This window comes from Salvelinus namaycush, chromosome 13 (genome assembly GCF_016432855.1).
Source record: "Salvelinus namaycush isolate Seneca chromosome 13, SaNama_1.0, whole genome shotgun sequence".
Lineage (NCBI taxonomy): Eukaryota > Metazoa > Chordata > Actinopteri > Salmoniformes > Salmonidae > Salvelinus > Salvelinus namaycush.
In genome coordinates this window covers 18223125-18249227 of record NC_052319.1, presented here as the reverse complement: position 1 = coordinate 18249227, position 26103 = coordinate 18223125, and the positions used below count along the sequence as shown (strand labels likewise).

Below are 26103 nucleotides of genomic sequence, written 5' to 3'. Positions count from 1 at the left end.
TGGGGGTTGGGAAGTGTGTGTGTCAGTGTGTTGGATTATCACTCGTCTGGTCAGGATTTGGGCTATGCTATCCCACCCCTGGCACACACTTCCAGAAGCCCCACCAACAGGGCTGAATTTATAAGAATTAAAGCTTTGGGCCTCAGACAATTCACATGAAAGCCTAAACCGCTCAGAGTCCGCTCTCAGAGGAGATCCTAGGAATGATCATCTGCGGTTTACAGATTAATACGTAAAGCACTCATGTGAGGTGCTTAGAAGAATCCTATTCAACACTTTTCTGAATGCTTCTGCAACCTGGATGATTGAAGTCGATATATAGCTGCAAAAACACAAAACATATCCTCTTCCTACTCTCACACACACAGTGAACATTTCAATTTCTAACACAATCTACAAAAGTGGATGCTATTTGTGATCAAACAATCCTCTTGTAGCTGCGATCAAATTCATTCTCTGATTCACAAATCGCCTCATCTTGTATCAGAATCAAGTCTTCAGTTTGTCACTCACCAGGGAAAGCAGTTGATTCGTACCCTGTTCTTGTAAACCACGATCCCTGTGGACATCACCCCAATTAAAATCTCAGTGTTGCTTTGATCCTGGAACAGAGAGCGAGAAACAGGAAGATTGGGATGAAGAAACACAGGAAGGAAGGAAATCAATGAGAAACATTGGTGGCTTAAGAGTCTAAGTACCCTGACAGTGGGCAAAGCCTGGTGGGAGCTTTGGCTGGTGTACAGACACAGACCCTTTCCCCCTAATGCAGGGGTGGGGGGAGTGCCGCCTTTTGGTGGCCCTAAGCTACATTTTGGTTGGGGGGACCCCCCCACACGCTAGTGGTCGCTTAGTGGCTAGGGCCGGATATCAGGGGGGGGGGGGGGGGGTTCCGCATCTTAAAATGGGGCACAATCACTCTTTTGTGTCCTTCTTTTGTTTATTTAATCTTATGTTTGTTGTGTAGTAAATAGTTCGGCTTTTATTTATTGTTTTTTTATTCGTTGTTACCTGTAAAGCACATTGTGTTGCATTCCATGTCTGAAATGTGCTGTATACATAAAACTTGATACTTCTCCACTGTAAAAGTCAAAGTGTGGTGATCATACTAGAGAAAAAATGGCTGGATGGACAATGGTGGCTGGGGCCTCTTTTTAGATCTGCCTTTGACTCATTGTACCAGGACTGTCTACGTGACCTGCTCTGTTTTATGAACCAAACTATTATCCAGACAAAAACAAGCAAACCTAGACAGTCAGACAGACACACACCAAGACACCCAAACTAGCACATAAAAGCATGCAGACAGACACATTATCTGGGGCAAAGAGAAAAGCCTGTCTAATCAGACAATGAGGGAAATCTCTGTACAATTGCCGGATTAGTTTAAGGCCTTTTGACACTGGAGTGCTCTGCCCTGCTAGTCTTCCTTTCTTCACAGAGACACACACACAGACGGCTCGTCGAGACTCAGTGGTTCTGCTGTTCCTCAGCTGTACAGGAATCCAAAGCATTAATAACTTAATGAGGCCCTGGCGGCACGGGCCAGAGGAACACGCAGACTGTACATTAGAACGATATACTACTGTATGTGCATGTTTCAACCTTCACTCTGCCTCGACACATTTAACCTGCTGGGTTAAAAAGCACAGGATTTTATAGATGTAAGGCACAGCTGTATGAAACATTGGTGTCAGTGGTGCTATGAAAAGTGTCTTTATACGGTAGCAGTGACACACACACAGACACACACAGGGGAATAGGCTTACCCTTGCATAGTGCAATTCCACTCCGTACAGCTCCAGTGTCCTTGCTGTGTTCAGGTAATTAAACTCTGACTGGGCAGGAGACAGGCCACTGAGGAGGAAGACAGAGAAATGCATGAGAGAGGGAAGGTGCCTCAAACTCCACAGCTAGTAACCCATGCACAGAAAATGGCGCTGTACAGTGAGGCCACGCTTTTCCTCGGAAATTCACTCAATAAAACCATGGAAACCTTCTCTGCTATGAAAGCTGGTGCAGACAAGTAAAACGAGTATACAGCTGTGTATGAACATCAAAATCAAACTAAAATTTTATTGGTCGCATACACAGTTTAGCAGGTGTTATGGTGAGTGCAGCGAAAGGCTTATCTTCCAAGTTCCTATCAATCAATGCTGTAAATGTTAAACTACACAATAATAAAAGCTTAGTACAGCAGTAGACAAGTTCTTTTAGGATGTAGGTAATAGTACTAGAAATGTTCTGAGCAAATTAAAAAAATACTGCAAAGTTGACTAGGAGCTAGACACAGGGTGACCGTGTCTGTCGGCGCCATCTTTTGTTTCTTGGATCAGAAAGAGAGTATGCATGTCTTGTGAAGATGGGCCTCTACCTGTGCTGTTGGTGATGTTTGGTAACCTCCTTGTCGAAGCCTTGGGGCGGGTTGGGGATGAAGCAGAACTCTGAGAGGTAACCAGGAGCATGCTCCGAGTCACTGTAGTCCCCCAGCTCAGCTACACAGTGCAGAGAGTCAAATAAATGCAAATAGTAGAGACAGTCAACTCCCTATATGACGCAGAAAACAGCAGGCTTATATTTTATATGAAAGATAAACCTTTACCTATCAATGCAGTAACGAATAGAAGACAATAACCTCTATCAAAATCCTGGTTATGATGTCTATTAATGAAAGAGACAAGTGGTTGAGAAGCCTTTGGTGCTCCAACCACCTCTACAGTAGCTAAGTACCTTAGATCCATTAGCTTGCGGTCATGTGCGAAAGGGCCTCAATTCATATGAGTGGACCTCTTAACCACTGGCTCACTACTATCACTGACAAACACATCAATTCAAAACACAGTTATTGATGTAACCACCACAAAGAAAAAAGAAGCACAATGCTCAAACTAAACAGTAAATTGCCTATGGATTTATGCAAAGAAATATCTACACAGCACTAATGCCAGAGGCTTCAGCAGAGTGCATTTTTTGATCGAATTTGATCAGCCTCACCGATTTCGCAAAACTAACCCGAATTAACAGCAGCATTCCATCATGTTTCATAGCCTTAACCCCATGGCTACAATGGCATGAAACCCTTCTCATGAGTAGAGACATTGAGCTAATATAGGCCTAAGTAAGTGTCTGGACATGGACACGGGATGGTTGTGTTACATGGCGGTGTGGTTCAAATCCCTCCAGTGACCTATATAGCAGTGAGACTCCCAATGAAAAGCCCTGGAGAGTGAGGCGAGCCTTAGCGGGCCGCTGCAGTGGAGATAGGACAGACAATGAGGAACATACCCCTAACCCCCTCCTCTCCAATCCGTCAGGAGTCATTATTAAGGTCAATCTGATGAAAAGTTGACAAGATGCACTCCTCAGGCTAACAGCCCACTACAATTGGAGAATGTGGCTCTGTGCTAGCTGTAGACCACTAGGCTAGGCTAACACGTAGATAGCATGTTGGTTACGGAGTTGAGCTGCTGGGCCACTCGGCTATTCTTTCCCATGAGGAGTTGAGCTGAAAAGGCTATATATTGTGCTACAGTATTCCGGACATGTCTGTTCAAGGCTGAGCAGCAGAAGTACTCTGCAACATAGTATTTTATCTACTTCAGTGGCGTAGCACAGTTTCGTAGGGCCCCCCTCAAGGTCCAAGCAGAGGAAATGTGCAGTTTTATAGATAATATCATGCTTTTTTACACTTTGTCATGAGGATGAGAGAAAATGTTGCAGTTTTAGAGCTCAGGGATTCTTGAAAGATTAACATTCGAAATATCTATTTTGATAGATTAAAGTATGAGCCATCACACCATGTAAAGGAACAACCTATTTATTTATTTTTATAAAATGCAACTAACTGGATTGTTGTAAACTCCATCAGAGCCAATAAAGGCCATTTAGTTCTTATAATTGTCCAAGTGTTTAAAAGACCTTGATTGTTTAATTCTAACATTCGATTATTCAAATATGTAATACAAATCTCCAAACTTCTTTTTGTTTTGTTTTAAAGCACTATTAAATTCTCCAGGGCTAATTTCGTTAGCATTTGGCATGTTTTTCTAGATCTAGTACATAAAACAACATTTATAAAGCCAACATTATCCCTTAGGTCTAATATGCTTAAACAATTTAAGTGCTTGCTATGTTGCAGAACAGTGAATACATTTGAGGGGGAATGTTGACAAAAAAATGTTTATCTTAAGGGGGTTTAGCCATCAGTGACAGGAGTTGACAAGCCAGTGACAGAAGTTGACAGATACTCACAACAGTCCAATAAAAACATTTGTAATGAAATGGTAATTTTTTTACATTGGATAAAAGTAGCGACTCAGAGCTAGAAAATGGTATATCATACACTACAGTTGAGGAACAATGGGAAAATAATTCTGCTTTGAAAGTTAATAAACTTGTAACCTCAATTTTGAGAAAATGGCCCTTACATGTTTTGGTACACCTACTGGAGAGCTCTATTTTGTCTACACCCATTCAGCATCTTTCACACCCATCTCTTTAAGGATTAACATGTGAGGCTATGTACTAAACGTCCAAAGATTAAGACTAAAGGCTGGTTTATACTATGGTGTGTTTGTAATTGAATCTGGAGTGCCAGATTGTGCTTGTTAGATTGTCCGTTCGTAAATTCAGAGCACTTCACACTCAGAGTGTTCAGAGCACACACTGGACGCTCTGGCCGAGGAGTAGGGTTGATCCGAGCTTTCTGACCAAACAGCAGTAGTCAAGCACCCAAACTAACTAGCTAACGCTGGCTAGCTTGCTAGCTACTTCCAGACACAAAATGAGAGAACAACTCCCTCTGACCATTTTACTCGCCCTAGCAGAGTTGGTTAGGCCGTTTATGTTATCCAGAGCGTTGGTGACTGCAACTGTGCTGCTGGCAATTTAATTACGCTTTTTGCCAACGTTTACTGACACCGGCCATATTCAACGGGTGTTGAGCGTTCGTAAATTCATCGGCTATTCTGCGCTCTGGCACACTCAGACAAGAGTGCTCTGAAATCGGAGTAGATAGCCAGAGTGAATTTACCAGATACGTCTTTTGACAGGTGTCGCAGCGACACAAAGGGAATGCCTCCGTGAAATTCGAGGCATTATCAAGTGCTTGTCAAATTGTGCATTTTTGGTTCCATCTAAAACCCTCAAACTTTTACAGATTCACAATTGAAAGCATCCTGTTGGGCTGTATCACCGCCTGGTACAACAACTGCACCTCCCACAATCGCAGGGCTCTACAAAGGGCGATGCGGTCTGCCCAACACATCACCGGGGGCAAACTACCTGCCCTCCAGGACATCAACAGCACCCGATGTCACAGGAAGGCCAAAAAGATCATCAAGGACATCAACCACCTGAGCCACGGCCTGTTCACCCCGCTATGATCCAGAAAGAGAGGTCAGTACAGGTGCATCAAAGCTGGGACCAAGAGACTGAAAAACAGCTTCTATCTCAAGGCCATCAGACTTAAATAGCCATCACTAGCCGGCTTCCACCCGGTTACGCAGCACTGCACCTTTGAGGCTGCTGCCCTATATACATAGACATGGAATCACTAGCCACTTTATTAAAGTGATTAGGGTTCCGTTATTAATGTTTACATACTGCTTTACTCATATTCTACTCTATTTTAGTCAATGCCACTCCGACATTGCTCAATCTAATATTTATATATTTCTTAATTACATTCTTTTACTTTTAGATGTGTGTGTGTGTGTGTATTGAATTATTAGATACTACTGCACTGTTGGAGCTTGGAACAAGCATTTTGCTAAACACGCAAACGTGTGTATGTGACCAATAGCATTTGATTTGAGAGACAACAGCCTGCGCATAAAACAAAGCAGAGCTGTGCCTTTTCAAATCATTAGATTCTCATCATGCAGCCTTACAATATATAAAAAATCTAAACATATAGCCCAATGTTTGTTGAACAACTAAATCTCCATAAACTCTAAACGAAGCATATAGGAGTAACTATTTATTTGTTAACCGCTCAACACAGAATAGTGCACACTCCCTCAAATAATTGAGGAAATACTTAAATTTTATTCAGCTTTGTTCAATTGCATTCTTCAATCTATAAAATATAAAATAATGCCACGGAATTATAAGCAAATCTAGTCTGCTAAATTAACTAGTGTAGCCCACAGCCATTTGTGGTATGCTATTCTTTTCTTTAGAAATTATTCTCATATATGTTTCTTTAAACCCGTCTAAAATAAATATTGGATTTATTGTGAAGGTGTAGGCTATGTTACATGGATTTATTAGACTTCTTGGCTTGTAGGCTGTGTGTGGAAGCCAGGAGATGGTAAATGTGTTTATGTTAATTAACGGTCAATTACCGTGAGATCGACAGTTATTTGCCTGACAATCACCGGCTGACGAAATTTCATGACCGCGACAGCCCTAGGCGAGATAATTAAATAATACATTTGACGCCGTAAAACGTTATGCAAGTTGGCGCACAACAAGTGACTATTGGAAAGTCCTGCTGAGTTCACTGACCCTCAGCTAAAAGCTTTCAACACACATCTTCCTAGTACTCTCACACTAAAAGCATTTGAGTCACTTAGTGGCCAAACTCTGTGCAGCCTCATATGACACAACAGAGATCAAATGGGTAAACTAACTACCAGTAGCTACATATCCCTATTTATGTTTATCGTGCGCATCTCTGGAAGCAGGCCTGGGGATTGGAACTTACATTGAACAGAGTAGGACGCCAGGAGCGTGGCAGTGTTGTGCGGGCAGGGCAGTCTGTGGGCCACAAATCACAAACACACAAGTCATGACATTGATGAATTTGGATCAATATGAAAATCAAAGCTTTTATCAATGGCAGCTACTATTAGAGTAGTGTGTCAAAGTGCTGGGCAGGTAGAATTTGTAAGGTCACTAGAGCAGTGTGCGAGTGTGCTGCTGAACCAGTGTAAATAAGGACAGCCAACTCACCTTCCTGTCAGGATGTCCTGTTTGAGCTGGAGGAAATACTGGTACCTAGTGGAATAAGGAGAGCAGTTACACCAACAATGTGATAAAGATGTCTCTATGATTATGGGCCATAGAACACATTTGGATAATCCACAATCCAATTACAGTAGAATAGAGCGACTGGACAGGACCCACTCACATGGAGCTTCTCTGATGCTTAGGCTACATTTATATGACTTAACTTGTAGACTGTGTTGTGAGTAACTAATACTGAATTCATCTCATCATAGTGTGAGTGCTCAACAGCATTGTTGTGTGGTGTCTGGAATCAATAGTGCACATCCAGAAATGATCCATGCCTCTGTATCTTAGATATACAAAGTGGTACACTCACTTGATAAGGCTGGTTGAGCAAGGAAATGCTTGAGAGCATAAATTGATTAAACACTGGAGTATCCAGACTAACTCTGTTTCTATTGACCATGTATGGAATCCCCAGCAATAGAGGCATGGAGCCTCCATGGCATGCTACTTCCCTGTTAATGACTAGCTGTGTGCAAGGCTTCCAGCAGTGCAATTTGTCGTTTTTTGGCTAATCTATGTACTATGTTGATTCTAGTCTTTAACTGGTAGCGAGCTCTAAAACCATGCAGGACCTATTCCTAACAAGTTGAATCTATTCATCCCCATTAGTACGATTAGCGGTTTAGGGCTTTGGTTAGTGTAATACTGGCCTATAGTTTAACAGTTACCCTGTGTAATTAGTCTCCTTATATGGGCATGACATGGCAGAATGTCCTTATCTAGTGTACTCTTTATTAGTATCCTTACCTAGTATACTCTTCCTGAAGTTTATTTGGGTCTGTCACAAAGAACTTCACTCTGAAGCTCAGATTATAAGGTGATCCCCCTGTAAATGTACAATGAGAGAGATTATTGTATTTCCACTTTAAAACAACCACTTCCCTGTTAATCCATCAATTTCTGAGCAGTAGATTGAATGTTCACCTACTTTTTAACTGCTTCCTTATGGGTTTGTTTGGATCCAGCCACCTCTGTAAAATATAGATGAGAAACTCAGACAAGTTCCTCAGCAACCCTGCTCACTCTCAATTATTCACTAGTCAGCCCCCTCCACCTCTCACTTTACCTCATCCCACCTCTGCTTTCCATAAGGTAAATGCAGGCAGGGTCGTGTTGATCTGTAGCTAGATACTAGCTAAGTACAAATTGACCACACAGTAGTGACAGTACACAGCACCTATGGAGGGGTGATGAGGACTGTGTCAACAACGCGTGTTGATCTTAACACTGCATCAGTGTGGGTCATTGAGCAGCAAGCTGTGGTGTAGTAGTGTGTAGTGGCATGCAATGTGTCCCGATAACATACAGGCTTCCAACACGATTTAGGCTAACATATGGATTGTAAATTGGATTATATTGCCTTCAGAAAGTATTCAGACCCCTTTTGTTACATTAGTCTTAGTATAAAATGTTTTAAATAAATAAAATAAATAAAAAAAATCTACACACAATACCCCATAATGACAAAGTGACCTGGTTTTTAGAAATGTTTGCAAATGTATTAAAAATAAAAAAAACAGAAATCCCTTATTTACATAAGTATTCAGACCCTTTGCTATGAGACTCGAAATTGCTCAGGTGCATCCTGTTTCCATTGACCATCCTTGATTTTTCTACAACTTGATTGGAGTCCACCTGTGGTAAATTCAATTGATTGGACATAATTTGGAAAGGCACACACACCTGTCTATATAAGGTCCCACCATTGAAAGTGCTTGTCTGAGCAAAAACCAAGCCATGAGGTCGAAGAAATTGTCCATAGGGAAGCAAAGTACAGAGAGATCCTTGATGAAAACCTGCTCCACAGCGCTCAAGACCTCAGACTGGGGCAAATTTTCAACTTCCAACAGGACACCAACCCTAAGCACACTGCCAGGACAACGCAGGAGTGGCTTCGGGACACATCTCTGAATGTTCTTGAGTGGCCCAGCCAGAGCCTGAACCCGATCAAATATCTCTGGAGAGACCTGAAAATAGCTGTGCAGCAACGCTCCCCATCCAACCTGACAGAGCTTGAGAGGATCTGCAAGAAGAATGGGAGAAACTCCAAATATAAGTGTGCCGAGCTTGTAGCGTCATACCCAAGAAGACTCTAGGCTGTAATCGCTGCCAGAGGTGCTTCAACAAAATACTGAGCAAAGGGTCTGAATACTTATGGAAATATGTTTTTTTAAATAATTTAGCAATCATTTCTAAAAGACAGTTTTTGCTTTGTCATTATGGGGTATTGTGTGTAGATTGGTGATGGGATTTTTTCCCCTTTCAATTTTAGAATAAGGCTGTAACTTAAAATGTGGAAAAAGTCAAGGGGGTCTGAATAGTTTCCAAAGGCACTGTATGTAGAAGAATTGGTTCTAAACATAATTGACTCACTTCAACCCTCCCCATCTTAGCCGTATTAATCCATCTCCATTTCTCACAGCAACACAATAGTCTACAGACTACATTTACCCATGACTGTTACCTTACTAGATGTCCAAAAGGCACAGACAGTTACATTTAGGTGTGAGCAGAAAAAGCTACAATCAGTGACACTTGGAGACCGTAGGTAATGAGCGTGATTGATGAAACAACTCCAGTCAACACTAAGAGTCTGACATTGGCACCTACCGGGCTGTCTGAGGAGTCGTCGGCCAGATGCAGGCCGAAGTAGTCCCTTTCTGTCAGCTCCAGGTGTTTAAACACTACATCCAGTAAGACATGACCCTGGTCGTGCTTCTGTAGAGGGGGAAAGAGGCGGGGAGGGAGGAGAGAGAGAAAGATAATTACTCATGGGAAACATCTGATTGTGTGTGTGTGTGTGTGTGTGTGTGTGTGTGTGTGTGTGTGTGTGTGTGTGTGTGTGTGTATATACACACACAGACAATACCGGTCAAAAGGTTTAGAACACCTATTCTTTCAAGGATTTTTCTTCATTTTTACTATTTTCTACATTGTAGAATAATAGTGAAGACATCAAAACTATGAGCACACATGGAATCATGTAGTAAGCAAAAAAGTGTAAAACAAATCAAAATATTTAATATTTGAGATTCTTCAAATAGCCACCCTTTGCCTTGACAGCTTTGCACACTCTTGGCATTCTCTCAACCAGCTTCACATGGAATGCTTTTCCAACAGTTTTGAAGGAGTTCCCAAATATGCTGAGCACTTGTTGGCTGCTTTTCCTTCACTCTGTGGTCCGACTCATCCCAAAGCATCATAATTTGGTTGAGGTCAGGTGATTGTGGAGGCCAGGTCATCTGATGCAGCACTCAATCCCTCTCCTTCTTAGTAAAATAGCCCTTACACAGCCCGGAGGTGTGTTGGGTCATTGTTTTGTAGGAAAACAAAATGAGTCCCACTAAGCCCAAACCAGATGGGATGGCGTATCGCTGCAGAATGCTGTGGTAGCCATGCTGGTTAAGTGTTCCTTGAATTCTAAATAAATCACGACAGTGTCCCCAGCAAAGTCACGATAGTGTCACCCCACACCATAACCCCTCCTCTTCCATGCTTTACGGTGGGAACTACACATAAAGAGATCAAACGTTCACCCACACCGCATCTCACAAAGACACAGTGGTTGGAACAAAAAATATCCAATTTGGACTCCAGACCAAAGCACAAATTTCCACCGGTCTAATGATAATTTCTCGTGTTTCTTGGCCCAAGGAAGTCTCTTATTATTGGTGTCCTTTAGTAGTGCTTTCTTTGCAGCAATTCGACCATGAAGGCCTGATTCACACAGTCCCCTCTGAACAATTGATGTTGAGATGTGTCTGTTACTTGACCTCTGTGAAGCATTTATTTGGGCTGCAATTTCTGAGGCTGGTAACTCTAATGAACTTATCCCCTGCAGCAGAGGTAACTCTGGGTCTTCCATTCCTGTGGCGGCCCTCGTGAGAGCCAGTTTCATCATAGCGCTTGGTTTTTGCAACTGCACTTGAAGAAACTTTCAAAGTTAATGAAATTTTGCACATTGACTAACCTTCATGTCTTAAAGTAATGATGGACTGTCATTTCTCTTCGCTTATTTGAGCTGTTCTTATCATAATATGGACTTGGTCTTTTACCAAATAGGGCTATCTTCTGTATACCACCCCTACCTTGTCGTCACAACACAACTGATTGGTTCAAACGCATTAAGGAAAGAAATTCCACCAATTAACTTTTATCAAGGCACACCTGTTAACTTCTCTGCGCTACGGATCCCTTTAGCGGGATCATTTTCCTAAACAACCGCTGAATTGCAGGGCGCAAAATATTACTAAAAATATTTATAATCATGCAATCACAAGTGAAATATACTAAAACACAGTTTAGCTTGTTGTTAATCCACCTATCGTGTCAGATTTTGAAAATATGCTTTGCAGCGAAAGCAATCCAAGCTTTTGTGAGTGTATCAATCAATGCTACAACAGCTAGCCCCAAATTAGCATGGTCACGAAAGTCAGAAAAGCAATAAAATGTATCGCTTACCTTTGATAATTTTCAGATGTTTGCACTCACGAGACTCCCAGTTACAAAACAAATGTTCTTTTTGTTCGATAAATATTACTTTTATAACAAAAAAACGCCATTTGGGTTGCGCGTTATGTTCAGAAAACCAAAGCCTCTTCCGTTCGACGAAAATTCCAAAAAGTATCCGTAATGTTCATAGAAACATGTCAAATGTTTTTTATGATCAATCCTCAGGTTGTTTTTAACAAACATAATCGATAATATTTCAACCGGACCGTAACCTATTCAATAAGAGAGAAAAAGAAAATGGAGAGCTACCCCTCTCGCGCGCAGGAACTAAATCAGAGGACACCTGACTAGTTTTGAAAAATCTCACTCATTTTTTCTCACTCATCCAAGTTAAATCCACAAGTCTCCATGACAGCCAGGCAGGAGTGGTTGCACTGTCTGTCTCCCTTGGCTCAGTCCCAATAGGGACAGTGACAACCACTTGTCTCCCTTCTGCCCTCTCCTCCCCCTGCTTCGCCTAAGACTCGCATCACAGCAGTGCTGTGCCAGTGAGTGGATGGTGATGGTGTTGACACAGAGCTGCAGTCTCAGCTCTCAGTTGGGTCCATGTCACAGCCCCAAGTTCCAGGCAGCAGACTGGCAGCTCTGGGCTGTTGACTGTCAATTATGCGCTCAACCCCTGGCTAGAGGATACCAGAGGGTGACACCTCTTGCTCTCCGTCTGGCTGGCACTGACCCTGCTGTGTTAGCCACTGTGGGATTAGTAGGTCCCTGTGAGCTGGGGGTGAGTTCAGCTTTCTAAATCACCAGGTCAATATAATCAAGTGATCTGAATGAGAGGGAGACAAAGACCGCAGAGTGATGGTAACTTTTTAAAAGTCCCCTTTAATATTTAATTTATCCAACCTGGAACGCTTTCCTATTGGTCTATTAACAAATTTACCGCATCGGTGTATCACAACGGAAAGCCAAAATTCACGCCCATGCAAACCTGCTGATTAGAATGTCCTACGAAGATTGTATTTTCAACCAGCAAGTAACAGGAAAGAATATTGATCACTTTTACAGTGTTCGTTTTATCAGCTGTTGTACAATATGATATCAAATAATTTTGACTGCACTGGGCCTTCAAGTAAGTGACGATAAATCATGGTCTAAATACTTTCTCTAAAGATTACTGGTATGTGAACCCATCAACCCGTACTCAGCATATCTAGACGGAAAACAAGCCAAACAAGGAGCTCTTCAAATTCCCAAGAAAGATAACGCTGCCGTTGCTTCTAGAGCTCAAATGAGAGTTAATACGAAGATGATTCATAATAAAGAGGGTGTAGTGGGAGAAGAGGAGAGGAGCAGCGGCGGCGCTGAGGAGCGCCACCTGACAGTCTAGGATTCCCCCGGCGCATGTGCCCTGGTACCCTCGCCAGTGGGCCAATCAGACGTCTCTGTTGAGAACAAAACACTGGTTAAGTTATACATGGGAACCTGAGCCAGACGTCGCATGGAGGGCAAACAGTCACACACACCATCTCCACGTCACCCTGGGGGATGTGACTGTGTCTCTGACATATATCTTGAGTACTGTAGCAGCATGGAATTCAACATTCACACAGCTGACTCAATGCTCGGTGTGTAGTATGGAGACCAATTAACTGTGTGGTTGTTGTGCTTTACAACCAATAGGCTAGGCACCATGGAAATGGTCTCTCACAGGCCTACAGAAAACCAAAATGTTCAGCTGTAGGCTGAAGACAAAATGTTGGTAAAGACAAAATGTTGGTAAAATAATCTGTCGTTGTCGGTTATTCTTTTTTTTTTTAAGTACCCACTGCCGAGAGTAGAGGACTGTGGATTAAAGCCTAAATTTCACATCACCAAAATAATTTTCAGCCAGATCACATTCTTAGAGTGAAGCTTGTCATCTGACATGTCCTAATCTATTCCAATGCTTTACTTCTGTGTTATTTGCTGCTCCTTGACTTTCTGAAGTGGTTGTTCTGATTGGATGTGGGCCCTTTTGTGTTACTCTAGCAAGCTCTCAGGCTGCAGTCTCCTCCTCGCTGGCTTTCTAAAAGCCTCAGGACAAATGTGCAAATGCAGCCAAACAAACGCACACGTTGATAGCACAGCACTGAAGCATAGGGAAGGAGGTTCATTTACACGACTCTTATCTTCTCATTGCATGCTAGTTAACTTGCTGACGTGTTTTGTCTCAATGTTGTTATCTTAAGACTGGGTGGACACTGAGGTAATTAGAATGAATGGGAAAGTTAGATTAACACATGTCTTGAAAGATACTTCAGTTATCTGGGAGGCAACTTGAGAGAACTTGACTAGAGGGCTAGCCCATCTGTGGAGGAGAATGGCAATGGGCCTATTCTGAGATCCCCACTGAAGACTGGGTGGGGGGGTGATGAACGACTCGGCAGGCAGGGCCAAACAACCAGTCTTGTGCTGATCATCAATTTTCACACTTCTATCTGTGAGCCAGCGCCTGAGATGGTGAGGACTGGACTAGCGAGGGAGGAGAGGGGGAATGTTAGGGTCAATGCAGGCCGGGGGTCTGAATGAAAGAGATCTCTATAAAGTAGATGTGGTGTCAATGCACAGAAGTCTATGTGTATGAGAAAACAAGTATGAACATAAACAAACAATACAGTATTCACATTTAAACATACTGTACATGGTTGCAATCATAAGACATAGAGCTAGACAGATCTCTAGTAAAGTCTTTGAAAAAGAGGCTTGCTAGAGCCTAAGCCTGGAGGAATGAGGGAAATGTGGAAAGACATGAGGCAGCTTGTCCAGGAGCAGCAGAAAACAGATACACGGGTAGAAAAATAAAATCAGCTTGATTGTCGCTCTCTGATCGATTGTCGGGGGCCAAGTTAACCTCCCCTTTCATGTAAAAAAGTAATGACCATCATGCTTTTAAGGGGAAATTATAATTAGTTTGGGATTTTGGCAACGAGGCCCTTTAACTACTTACCAAGTCAGATGAACTCTTGGACAATGTTCTCTAAACTGCACACACGCAGCTCTCCTCGGACTGCCTTGAAGAGAAGCACTAGATTGAACTTCACTCAATTTTCTAGTTTTCCCCTTTAGTTAACACTACCAACATTTCACTCTACTGTGGGAATTGTGATCGAATCAACGCATTACCCACTTTCAATGTAGCATACCTTAACAAAACAAACTATGCAAGACATAGTATGCAAAACTAACTTTGCCAGAGATTTTGTTGTAGGCAGAGCGCATCGGAGTAGGATTCTATTGCACCGACACGCACGACTCAGGCCCACACTCTCCACAGACCGGTGCCCCATAACCAATCAGAGCTGCAGTAGGCCTATATGCGAACAGCCACTGCCAAATGGATCTGTGCCATTCATCTTGAACTGGACTGTGTTAAGGCTACAGTATGAGCGGTAGCGAATAGATGTTTTGAGATCAAAGCGAAAGCTACATGTAGCCACATGTGCATATTTGTTAATATTAGCTAGTTAGTGCTTTATTAACCATGTTATAGCTAATTTCTAGTCAAATGGTTGAGTGGTTGCTTCCAACAAGAGCACAAAATGTATGCATTTCTAGCCAGCTTTGAAAAGCAAGTCAAGTTTTTTGTGTCTTAAAGGGGCAGTGTTGTATTTTGAGACATCTTGAATAAGCTAAGTAGCCAAAAGGCAGAGCGTAGCATAATTTGTTTGATTCTCTAATAATGGTATGGGAATAATAATGAATTGTATTTTGTAAAGTGGTTTCTTGTATAAAACAACATTTTCAGTCAAAGTGACTGAGGAACAAGTGGATAAACAGGTTAATGTCAAGCCCTGCATGTTATTTTTTCCCCAAAAGTCTCATGGTATATGTCGGCCTACATTGAACACCACACATTGGCTGCTACTGTAGGCTGAATGATAGAACAGCTATTTCCATGTTAAAATGTTATAGGATGGATTTACTCAAATCGTTTTTGATGGTTGACCACTCTGGTAGGCCTACATTATGATCAAATAGCCACAGTTGCCTAGTTCGCCACTTAAAACTAACTTAAAGCAGGTACAGCCTCACATGCTGACAAAACCAGGCACGTGAATGCGTCCGCATGCTGATTTGTCCATCCACACGCGATTAGGACACGCTGGTTGAAATATCACAAAACCAACTATATTAAATTTGGGGACAGGTCAAAATACACAAAAACATTCATGGACATTTAGCTAGCTTGCTGTTTGTTGCTAGCTAATTTGTACTGGGATATAAACATGGAGTTGTTATTTTAACAAATGCACAACGCCTTTATTCTAGATCTTTGTAGACTTTTGACCCATTTTGAGTCACACAAAATCGTGTTTTGCTCTACTCTGACAATTAATACACAGATAAAAGGGGAAACCAAGTTAGTTTCTACTAATCTCTCCTCCTTCCGTCTTTTTCTGTGGACTTCATATGGCGGTTGGCAACCAACGTTAAGGTGCATTATCACCACCAACTGGACTGGAGTGTGGACCTCAGTTCAGCTTTCAATCCCCCATGTGGGTAAATGCTCCTAAAAACCAATGAGGAGATGTAAAAGGTGGGACTAGCAGCACGTCAAGCTTCAAAAATAGAACCAATTTCTATTTTAGCGCCTGGCTATGCATATGACGCGCGTAAGAAGTTTGGATTAAAATATTAAATGGATGAAATTAATAACATGCATGTGTACATTTATTTTGCAATGCTCGTGCACGCAACGCAGGCGTTGTGGTCAGCATGTCAGTGTTCACAGTAAACCCGCAACGGAAGTTGCACATCATTTTCACAACGTTTAAGTTAATCCTCAGCAGACCTGACATTTTCTCAGTGCTGAAAAAAAATAAAGGTTACATTGCTCGTGGAAGGAAGTTGCTAACTAGCGTTAGCGCAATGACAAAGTCCTGTAGACTCGCAAAACTACCTCTAACTTCCTTCATACGTGATGCAGACATTAAAAAAAAACATTGACAAAAACCCAAACTATCCAATTAAAATATGAGTTTGACCAATTCCAGTCCCTTTGCTTAGGGAGTCCAGGACCCTGGGAAAATAAATATATAGGACAAAACACACATCCCGACAAGAGACACTACAACACTACATAAAGAGAGACCTAAGACAACACAGCCTAGAAGCAACAACATGGTAGCAGCACAAAACAGGGTACAAACGTTATTAGGCACAGACAACAGCACAAACGGCAAGAAGGTAGAGACAATAATACATCACACAAAGCAGCCACAACTGTCAGTAAGAGTGTCCATGGTTGAGTCTTTGAATGAAGAGATTGCAATAAAACTGTCCGGTTTGAGTGTTTGTTGCAGCTCGTTCCAGTCTCTAGCTGCAGCGAACTGAAAAGAGGAGCGACCCAGGGATGTGTGTGCTTTGGGGACCTTTAACAGAATGTGACTGGAAGAACGGGTGTTGTATGTGGAGGATGAGGGCTGCAGTAGATACAGTTGAAGTCGGAAGTTAACATACACATTTAAACTCAGTTTCACAATTCCTGACATTTAATATCCTAGTTAAAATTCCCTGTCTTAGGTCAGATAGGATCACCGCTTTATTTAAATAATGTGAAATGTCAGAATAATAGTAGAGAATTATTTATTTCAGCTTTTATTTCTTTCATCCCCTTCCCAGTGGGTCAGAAGTTTACATACACTCAATTAGTATTTGGTAGCATTGCCTTTAAATTGTTTAACTTGGGTCAAACGTTTTGGGTAGCCTTCCACAAGCTTCCCACAATAAATTTGGTGAATTTTGGCCCATTCCTTCCTGACTGATGTCTTGAGATGTTGCTTCAATATATCCACATGTTTTTCCTCCCTCATGATGCCATCTATTTTGTGAAGTGCACCAGTCTCTCCTGCAACAAAGCACCCCCACAACATGATGCTGCCACCCCCGTGCTTCATGGTTGGGATGGTGTTCTTCGGCTTGCAAGCCTCCCCCTTTTTCCTCCAAAACATATCAATGGTCATTATGGCCAAACAGTTTTATTTTTGTTTCATCAGACCTGAGGACATTTCTCCAAAAAGTACAATCTTTGTTCCCATGTGCAGTTGCAAACCGTAGTCTGGCTTTTTTATGGCGGTTTTGGAGCAGTGACTTCTTCCTTGCTGAGCGGCCTTTCAGGTTATGTCGATATAGGACTCGTTTTACTGTGGATATACAGTGAGCACCATAATTTATTGGACAGTGACTATTTTTTTTGTTGTTATTTTGGTTCTGTACTCTAGCACTTTGAGTTTGAAAGGATACAATGACAATGAGGGTGAAGTGCAGACTGTCAGCTTTAATTTTAGGGTATTTTCATACATGTATCAGATGAACCGTTTAGAAATGACAGCACCTTTTGTACATGGTCCCCCCATTTTAAGGTACTACAAGTATTTGTTGAATTGGCTTCACAGATGTGTCGTTAGGCAGGTGTATTCATTTGTGTAGTTAGTGAATGCAGGAGAGCTGTTGATGAATAGTATTGATTCTAGACTTTGCTATTGTCTTTGGAGGTTGTTGTTGGGGTGTGACAACATAAGGAAGACAACAGTGTCGATGCAAATGAAGCTGGCCATCATAAGGCGCAGAAATGAAAATCAATCAATCAGGAACATTACAAAAACCCTGGGCATGCCCAAGTCAACAGTTTGGTTCATCATTAACAAGAAAAACAACAACCGGTGAACTCAATTATGTCAAAAGACCCAGTAGACCACTGTAGTGGATGACCGGAGAATACTCTATGGTGAAGAAATCCCCCCTTACAACAGCCAAACAGATCAAAAACACTCTCCTGGATGCAGGTGTAGATGTGTCAAAGTCAACCATACGTAGAAGACTACACCAGCAGGACCACAGAGGGTACACTACAGTGGTAGGCCTGATTACCAACAACGACGAGACGGCCTACAGGGAGGAGGTGAGGGCCATCGGAGTGTGGTGTCAGGAAAATAACCTCACACTCAACGTCAACAAAACAAAGGAGATGATTGTGGACTTCAGGAAACAGCAGAGGGAGCACCCCCCTATCCACATCAACGGGACAGTAGTGGAGAGGGTAGTAAGTTTTAAGTTCCTCTGTGTACACATCACGGACAAACTGAATTGGTCCACCCACACAGACAGCGTTGTGAAGAAGGCGCAGGAGGCGCAACCTCAGGAGGCTGAAGAAATTTGGCTTGTCACCAAAAGCACTCACAAACTTCTACAGATGCACAATCGAGAGCATCCTGTCGGGCTGTATCACCGCCTGGTACGGCAACTGCTCCGTCCACAACCGTAAGGCTCTCCAGAGGGTAGTGAGGTCTGCACAACGCATCACCGGGGGCAAACTACCTGTCCTCCAGGACACCTACACCACCCGATGTCACAAAGATCATCAAGGACAACAACCACCCGAGCCACTGCCTGTTCACCCCGCTATCATCCAGAAGGCGAGGTCAGTACAGGTGCATCAAAGCAGGGACCGAGAGACTGAAAAACAGCTTCTATCTCAAGGCCATCAGACTGTTAAACAGCCACCACTAACATTGAGTGGCTGCTGCCAACATACTGACTAAACTCCAGCTCACTTTAATAATGGAAATGGATGGAAATTGATCAAAAATGTATCACTAGCCACTTTAAACAATGCCACTTAATATAATGTTTACATACCCTACATTACTCATCTCATATGTATATACTGTACTCGATACCATCTACTGCATCTTGCCTATGCCGTTCTGTACCATCACTCATTCATATATCTTTATGTACATATTCTTTATCCCTTTACACTTGTGTGTATAAGATAGTAGTTGTGGAATTGTTAGGTTAGATTACTCGTTGGTTATTACTGCATTGTCGGAACTAGAAGCACAAGCATTTCGCTACACTCTCATTAACATCTGCTAACCATGTGTATGTGACAAATAAAATTTGATTTGATTTGATTACACTACAAGATGCAAACCACTGATAAGCATGAACAGAAAGGCGAGATTACAGTTTGCTAAAAAGCACCTAAAAAGACCCCCAAGAGTTCTGGAAAAAAGTATCGTGGACAGATGAGACAAAGAAAGAGGAAAGTGTCAAAAAAAAAAAAAAAGACATGCCCATGATCCAAAGGATACCACCTCATCTGTGAAACATGGTGGAGGGGGTGTTATAGCTTGGGCCTGTATGGCTGCCAGTGGAACAGGCTCACTTGTCTTCATCGATGATGTGACTGCAGACAGAAGTAGAACAATGAATTCTGAAGTCTTCAGAAATATTTTATCTGCTCAGATAAAACCAAATGCCTTCAAACTCATTGGACGGCACTTCATCATGCAGCAAGACAATGACCCTAAACATACTGCTAGAGCAACGAAGGGGTTTTTGATGGCCAAAAAGTGGAAAATCCTTGACTGGCCGAGTGAATCACCGGATCTGAATCCAATTGAACATGCATTTTACATGCTGAAGAGGAGACTGAAGGCAATAAGTCCCCGAAACTAGCAGGAACTGAAGATGGCTGCAGTACAGGCCTGGCCGAGCATCACCAGGTCAGACACCCAGCGTCTGGTGATATCGATGCATCGCAGACTTCAAGCTGTCATTGCATGCAAAGGATATGCGACCAAATATTAACAATGATTACTTTATTCTACATTATGTTAAACTGTCCAATGTTTTTTGATGCCGGAAAATGGGGGGGGACTATGTACAAAAGCTTCTCTAATTTCTAAACTGTTCATCCGATACGTATGAAAATACCCTCATATTAAAGCTGAAAGTCTGCACTTCACCTTCATTGTATCCTTTCAAACTCAGTGCTAGAGTACAGAACCAAAATAACAAAAATAGTCACTGTCCAATGAATTATGTTGCTTACTGTAGATTCTTTTGTACCGGTTTCCTCAGGAATCTTCACAAGGTCCTTTGCTGTTGTTCTGGGATTGATTTGCACTTTTCACACCAAAGTACGTTAATCTCCAGGAGACAGAAGGAGTCTCCTTTCTGAGTGGTATGACGGCTGCGTGGTCCCATGGTGTTTATACTTGCGTACTATTGTTTGTACAGATGAACGTGGTACCTTCAGGCGTTTGGAAATTGCTCCCAAGATGTACCAGACTTGTGGAGGTCTACAATATATTGTCTGAGGTCTTGGCTGATTTCTTTTGATTTTCCCATGATGTCAAGCAAAGACGCACTGAGTTTGAAGGTAGGCCTTGGAATACGTCAACATCTACACCTCCAATTGACTCAAATGTCAATTAGCCTATCTTCTAAAAACATGACATCATTTAAAGGCACGGTCAACTTAGTTTATGTAAACTACTGACGCACTGGAATTGTGATAGTGAATTATAAATGAAATAATCTGTCTGTAAACAATTGTTGGAAAAATTGTGTCATGCACAAAGTTGATGTCCTAACCGACTTGGCAAAACTATAGTATGTTAACTTCACTAGGGTAGGGGGCAGCATTCGGAATTTTGGATGAAATGCATGCCCAAATTAAACTGCCTGCTTCTCGGGCACAGAAGATATGATATGCATATAACTGGTAGATTTGGATAGAAAACAAAGTTTCCAAAACTGTTAAAATAGTGTCTGTGAGTATAACAGAACTGATTTGGCAGGCGAAAACCTGAGAAAAATCCATTCAGGAAGTAGTTTTTTTGGTTGGTTTTGTAGTTTTCTATTCAATGCCATTACATTATCCATTGACTTAGGACTCAAAATGCAGTTTCTATGCCTTCCACTAGATGTCAACAGTCTTTAGAAATTGTTTCAGGCTTGTATTCTGAAAAATGAAGAAGTAAGAGCAGTCTGAATGAGTGGACCCTAAAGTGTCAGAGCTTTTTCATGCGCGAGACCGAGAGTGCGTTTCTTGTTTACCTTTTAAATTGACGACGTTATTGTCCGGTTGAAATATTATCGATTATTTAGGCTAAAAACAACCTGAGGATTGAATATAAACATCGTTTGACATGTTTCTATGAACTTTACGGATACAATTTGGATTTTTTTGTCTTCCTGTTTTGACTGCGTTTGAGCCTGTGGAGTACTGAAGAAAACGAACAAAACTGAGGTTTTTGGATATAAAGAGACTTTATCAAACAAAAGGAACATTTATTGAGTAAATGAATGTCTGCTGAGTGCAACCATATGAAGATCATCAAAAGGTAAGGGATTCATTTTATCTCTATTTCTGACTTGTGTAACTGTTCTACTTGGCTGGTTACTGTTTGTAATGATTTGTCTAGTGGGCTATGTTCTCAAATAATCGAAAGGTATGCTTTCGCCGTAAAGCATTTTTTAAATCTGACACTGTGGTTGGATTCACAAGAAATTAATCTTTAAACCTATGTAAAATATGTTTTGTTTTCTGAATTTTTATAATGAGTATTTCTGTATTTGAATTTGGCGCCCAGCAGTTTCACTGGCTGTTAAAGAGGTGGGACGCTACCGTCACGTGCCCAAGAGAGGTTAACAAGAAATTTGTGGAGTGGTTGAAAAAAAATGACTCCAACCTAAGTGTATGTAAACTTCCGACTTCAACTGTATCGCAGGGGGGAGTGAGGCCTAAGAGGATTTTATAAATAAGCATCAACCAGTGGGTCTTGCAACAGGTATACAGAGATGAGCAGTTTACAGAGGAGCATAGAGCGCAGTGGTGTGTCCTGTAAGGAGCATTTCTGGCAAATCTGAGTCAACCTTAATGGCTTAGTCCATCTGCATTTATCCTATTGGACACATCTTGATTGTTATTAATTATTTAAAATGATTCACTCAAATTCATTTTTTTTTGTTTTATATTACAAAGCATGTCATAGCCCTTTTAAGACACCATTGCCTCTTTAAGAGCTCTGTTGCACAGCTGCGCCTAAACCATACTTGAAACTTCAGTTGTTTTAAAAAACTGCAGTTACTAAGCCACGCGTGCAATTGTAGGCGTAGAGAAATAAACGGGGAAGCAATGGAAAGCTTTAATATTACTGAGAGATTGGGGGTTCTGTCCATTTTATTCTTTACACCATTTCTAATCCACACTTGTTTATTTTTTAAAAAATCTCTTTTTTAACAAAGGCCAAAACTGCTTTCAAAAGTGTTTTTCCCACGATTGCATTAAGAATTGTTGTGCATTGACTGCTTGTTAGAATACGTTTCCCTCCCTATGGCTCTCGCAACTCGAATGCGCCTCAAGATGAATATTTCTCTCGCATTGAACACAAGCCAACTAGGTAAATAGGTCAACTATTCTACTATGGGGTGGTCTAATTTTGTTTTAATAACATTACATGGCAAAAACAGTAGCACTGGAAAGTTTCATTCAAAGCCTATACTTAATCACTCAGGCTGCCTTTGCCAGCAGCTACAGTAGGCTACACACAACTGTTTGAGTTGGGCACATTAGACTATTTAAATCCTTTCATCTCAACATCACTGTCAGTTCAGTGCACACAGCGTAACAGAGAAAATACTATTTGTATTTTGTCTCATCTCCAAAGCAGCATTTTTAAACGACCTCTCCAGAATCCATAGGACAGAAATCCGTCGCAGTGACAGAACTTTAACCCTGGACACAGGCAGGCAGGGAGAGAAGGGGGCACGCAGGGAGACGAGTCTCTGAGTGGTCCCCTGGGAGGAGAGTTCTAAAGTGGGAGGCCAGGGGCTGAGGATAGGGCATGGGGCTACACACGCACAGTTGAGCGTCACACTCACACCCGATACCCAACACCATGCTCGCACACCCTTTTAAGCTTGTCCAGAAAGCACCTCACTATGTATGCATGCATAAGCGTATAGTTAAGCACATACCCTACCTCTCCCCACCTTACACCTGCCCAGACAACCAGGAATGAGAATATTTACATTGACCTGTCTGACACCAACAATCACTCAGGCACATCCTTACTATCCCGTTCATCCCCCTCTCTCCTCCACCCTTCTCTCGCTCTCAACTCTCCATCTTGGATTATCAATTTCCACTCGCATTCAAAAGATCTGTTCAGGCTATGTAAATCACAACAAGGCTTGGTTAAATCTGTGATTATTATTTTTTTTGACCATGCTGGTCATTTATGAACATTTGAACATCTTGGCCATGTTCTGTTATAATCTCCACCCGGCACAGCCAGAAGAGGACTGGCCACCCCTCATAGCCTGGTTCCTCTAGGTTTCTTCCTAGGTTTTGGCCTTTTTAGGGAGTTTTTCCTAGCCACCGTGCTTCTACACCTGCATTGCTTGCTGTTTGGGGTTTTAGGCTGGGTTTCTGTACAGCACTTTGAGATATCAGCTGATGTAAGAAGGGCTATATAAATCAATTTGATTTGATTTGAATTCAACTCTTGTTACGCCAGGGACGGCTGGGTTTCCAGGAACCGCATAGTACAAATCTCTGTGAAACTGAGGGAGGAAATCAGGAAAGTTGAGTTTGATTCATTAAGCTGTTGAGCCAAGACCAGTCATGAGCTCCTGTTAAAGCTGGGCTACCGCGGCAACAGATGGAGATTATAAAAAAAAAAAAACATAGCTCAAAAGTTCCATAATAACTATTATATAACATGTGGGGACAGTTTGTGACTTTGTGCAACCGCTTTTATATTCCCCCTGACATTAAATATGATTGTGTGGCCATCTCAACACGCTCAATTAACTGCTATGTTTCATGGCGGAAGGCTTTTCCTCTTTCTGAACAATGACAACATCGAGAGAAAAAACAAATGTCCTGTGGTGAACATTTTCTCTGTTGCTGGCTGCCTCGATCAAATAACCTAGCAGCAGCAGCAACTGCTCTCTATCAGGAGGGAAAACAATGGTGTTGCAATCAAGACAGTGAACACTATGATTTACTGTCCCTGATTGGCACCCAGTGTGTGTAGTGTGTATGTGTAGCTAGAAAGATGCTGCCTGTGAGCGAGTATGTACTTGAAATGGGCAGCACTTGGGGAGGCTCCTCTGAGTAGGAATGTCAGGCATTTCATGATGAGAGGAGCTAGGGCTGCAGCCTGCAGCCTTCTCCACCCTGCAGAGGGTGTCAGGAACAGCTGGGGGTCATTTTCATCTTAGATTAACAACATGTTGTGGTCTAACAGTCCTGGATATTTTATAGGGGAGAGTTGCACAATCTTGGTGCCAAAATAGCCCTGAAAGATCTACCACCGCAAGAGGACAGTTTCGATAGTTGGAGAGCCAGAGTTTGTGTGTAGAGTAGGGCTGCAATACTGCACTACTCTGGGACATGGCCATTTAGTGCTTTCAATATGGTTAACACATTACAGTGAATCAGGAACATACGGTACACAAACTAATATACTAGAGTTTGTTGTGATACTTACGCTAACGTTGAAGGATTGGACGGTGTTGTCCAAGAGAAGTATGTTGCAGACCACCTCCGTGTGCTGGCTGTCTCGTGCCAGCTCCGACGCCCGGACATTGTAAGATCTGCCAGCAGGCAACCGGAAGCGTGCGGTCATTACGGTCCAACCAGGGTCTGCAACAGAAACAGAGAGACTAAGGAAGCAGACAGTGACAACCTGGCCAATGTACAGATCAAGTTGACAGGTACACTCTTTTCTTGTCAAGTCGGTCTGGCAACACTCATACAGAATGACAGTTCTGAAATGCATTCTTTTGGGAATGAGTTAGAGGGCCGCAAAGTCTATCATACAGTACTACTGACATCAGCACTACGCTAACAAGCCTTCACACGCAGAGGGGGCAACAAGTGCTCCATCTGACAAGAATTAAAATGAATAGGGAGTACAGCAGCCTACATGCTGAGTATAACTCCATGTGAACGCCGACAGAATTGCACCTCTAGGGATCGGCTATACTGCAGCAACGGAGGTCAAGGCACCTTCATTTAAACCTGATGGATCCATATGGAAGGCTTTTCCTTGCCTTTGAGTGGTTGTCACAAAATATCAGGAGGCATCACCGATTATGAATTTGAATGGCAGGAGATTGCCTGTGTGGGCAGGAGATTGCCTGTGTGTGCAGAAGTGCTGAGTTGCAGAAGTGCTGAGTTGAACACAGACATAGCAGGGGAACCCAGAGACCAAATCAAGTGTGCCGTGGAGAGTCACGAGAGCACTTGTTCCACGAACATACGTTGCCTGCTGCACTAACATACTTAGTATTTCTGGGAATGTAAAATCTCCTACAAGGGGGTACCAGCTCTCCCAGATCAATACCACATTGTCCATCTCTTTCTACAACTCCCAGATATGTCTTTAGCCTGTCATATAGAGGTTCTGAGTATTGTCTGATGGGTAGTTGATGAATAACTAAGTCGCTCTGGATAAGAGAGCCTGCTAAAATGACAAATGCAAAATTAATATCTTCAGGCGTATCCTAATGCAGTGATGGCAAAAGTGCTCTTAGGACAGGAGACACAGTACTTGGAAAAGATTAGCCTAGTGTTTAAGAAAGGCCCTGGGGGGGATTACTTACAGATCACTAGTCACGCATACGGTATGGAAAGATGAATCTGATGAGACTCACATGTACAATAATATATATATATTTTTGAAATCCCTTCCAAACATCACATCTTCAATATCTCCCAGAGTCAAGTTGAATCATGTTCACTGTTGACATCAAACGAGCAGTGTCAGCAATGTGAAAACATGTCAT

The 26103-nt window shown here is 42.2% G+C and overlaps 1 protein-coding gene across 1 annotated transcript in view; it reads right to left on the bottom strand.

The window, feature by feature from the left end:
• Positions 1–26103, bottom strand: part of LOC120058310 (tyrosine-protein phosphatase non-receptor type 4-like) — a 121793-nt gene that overhangs the window by 48305 nt on the left and 47385 nt on the right. Inside the window, exons 2-10 of the mRNA XM_039006877.1 lie at positions 24804–24958; positions 9628–9735; positions 7946–7988; positions 7765–7843; positions 6955–6999; positions 6707–6759; positions 2372–2492; positions 1767–1854; positions 514–602 (exon numbers count right to left, since the gene is read on the bottom strand). Coding sequence (XP_038862805.1) covers positions 514–602; positions 1767–1854; positions 2372–2492; positions 6707–6759; positions 6955–6999; positions 7765–7843; positions 7946–7988; positions 9628–9735; positions 24804–24941 — 764 coding nt within the window. The 5' untranslated portion in view covers positions 24942–24958. The remainder of the gene's footprint in view (positions 1–513; positions 603–1766; positions 1855–2371; positions 2493–6706; positions 6760–6954; positions 7000–7764; positions 7844–7945; positions 7989–9627; positions 9736–24803; positions 24959–26103) is intronic.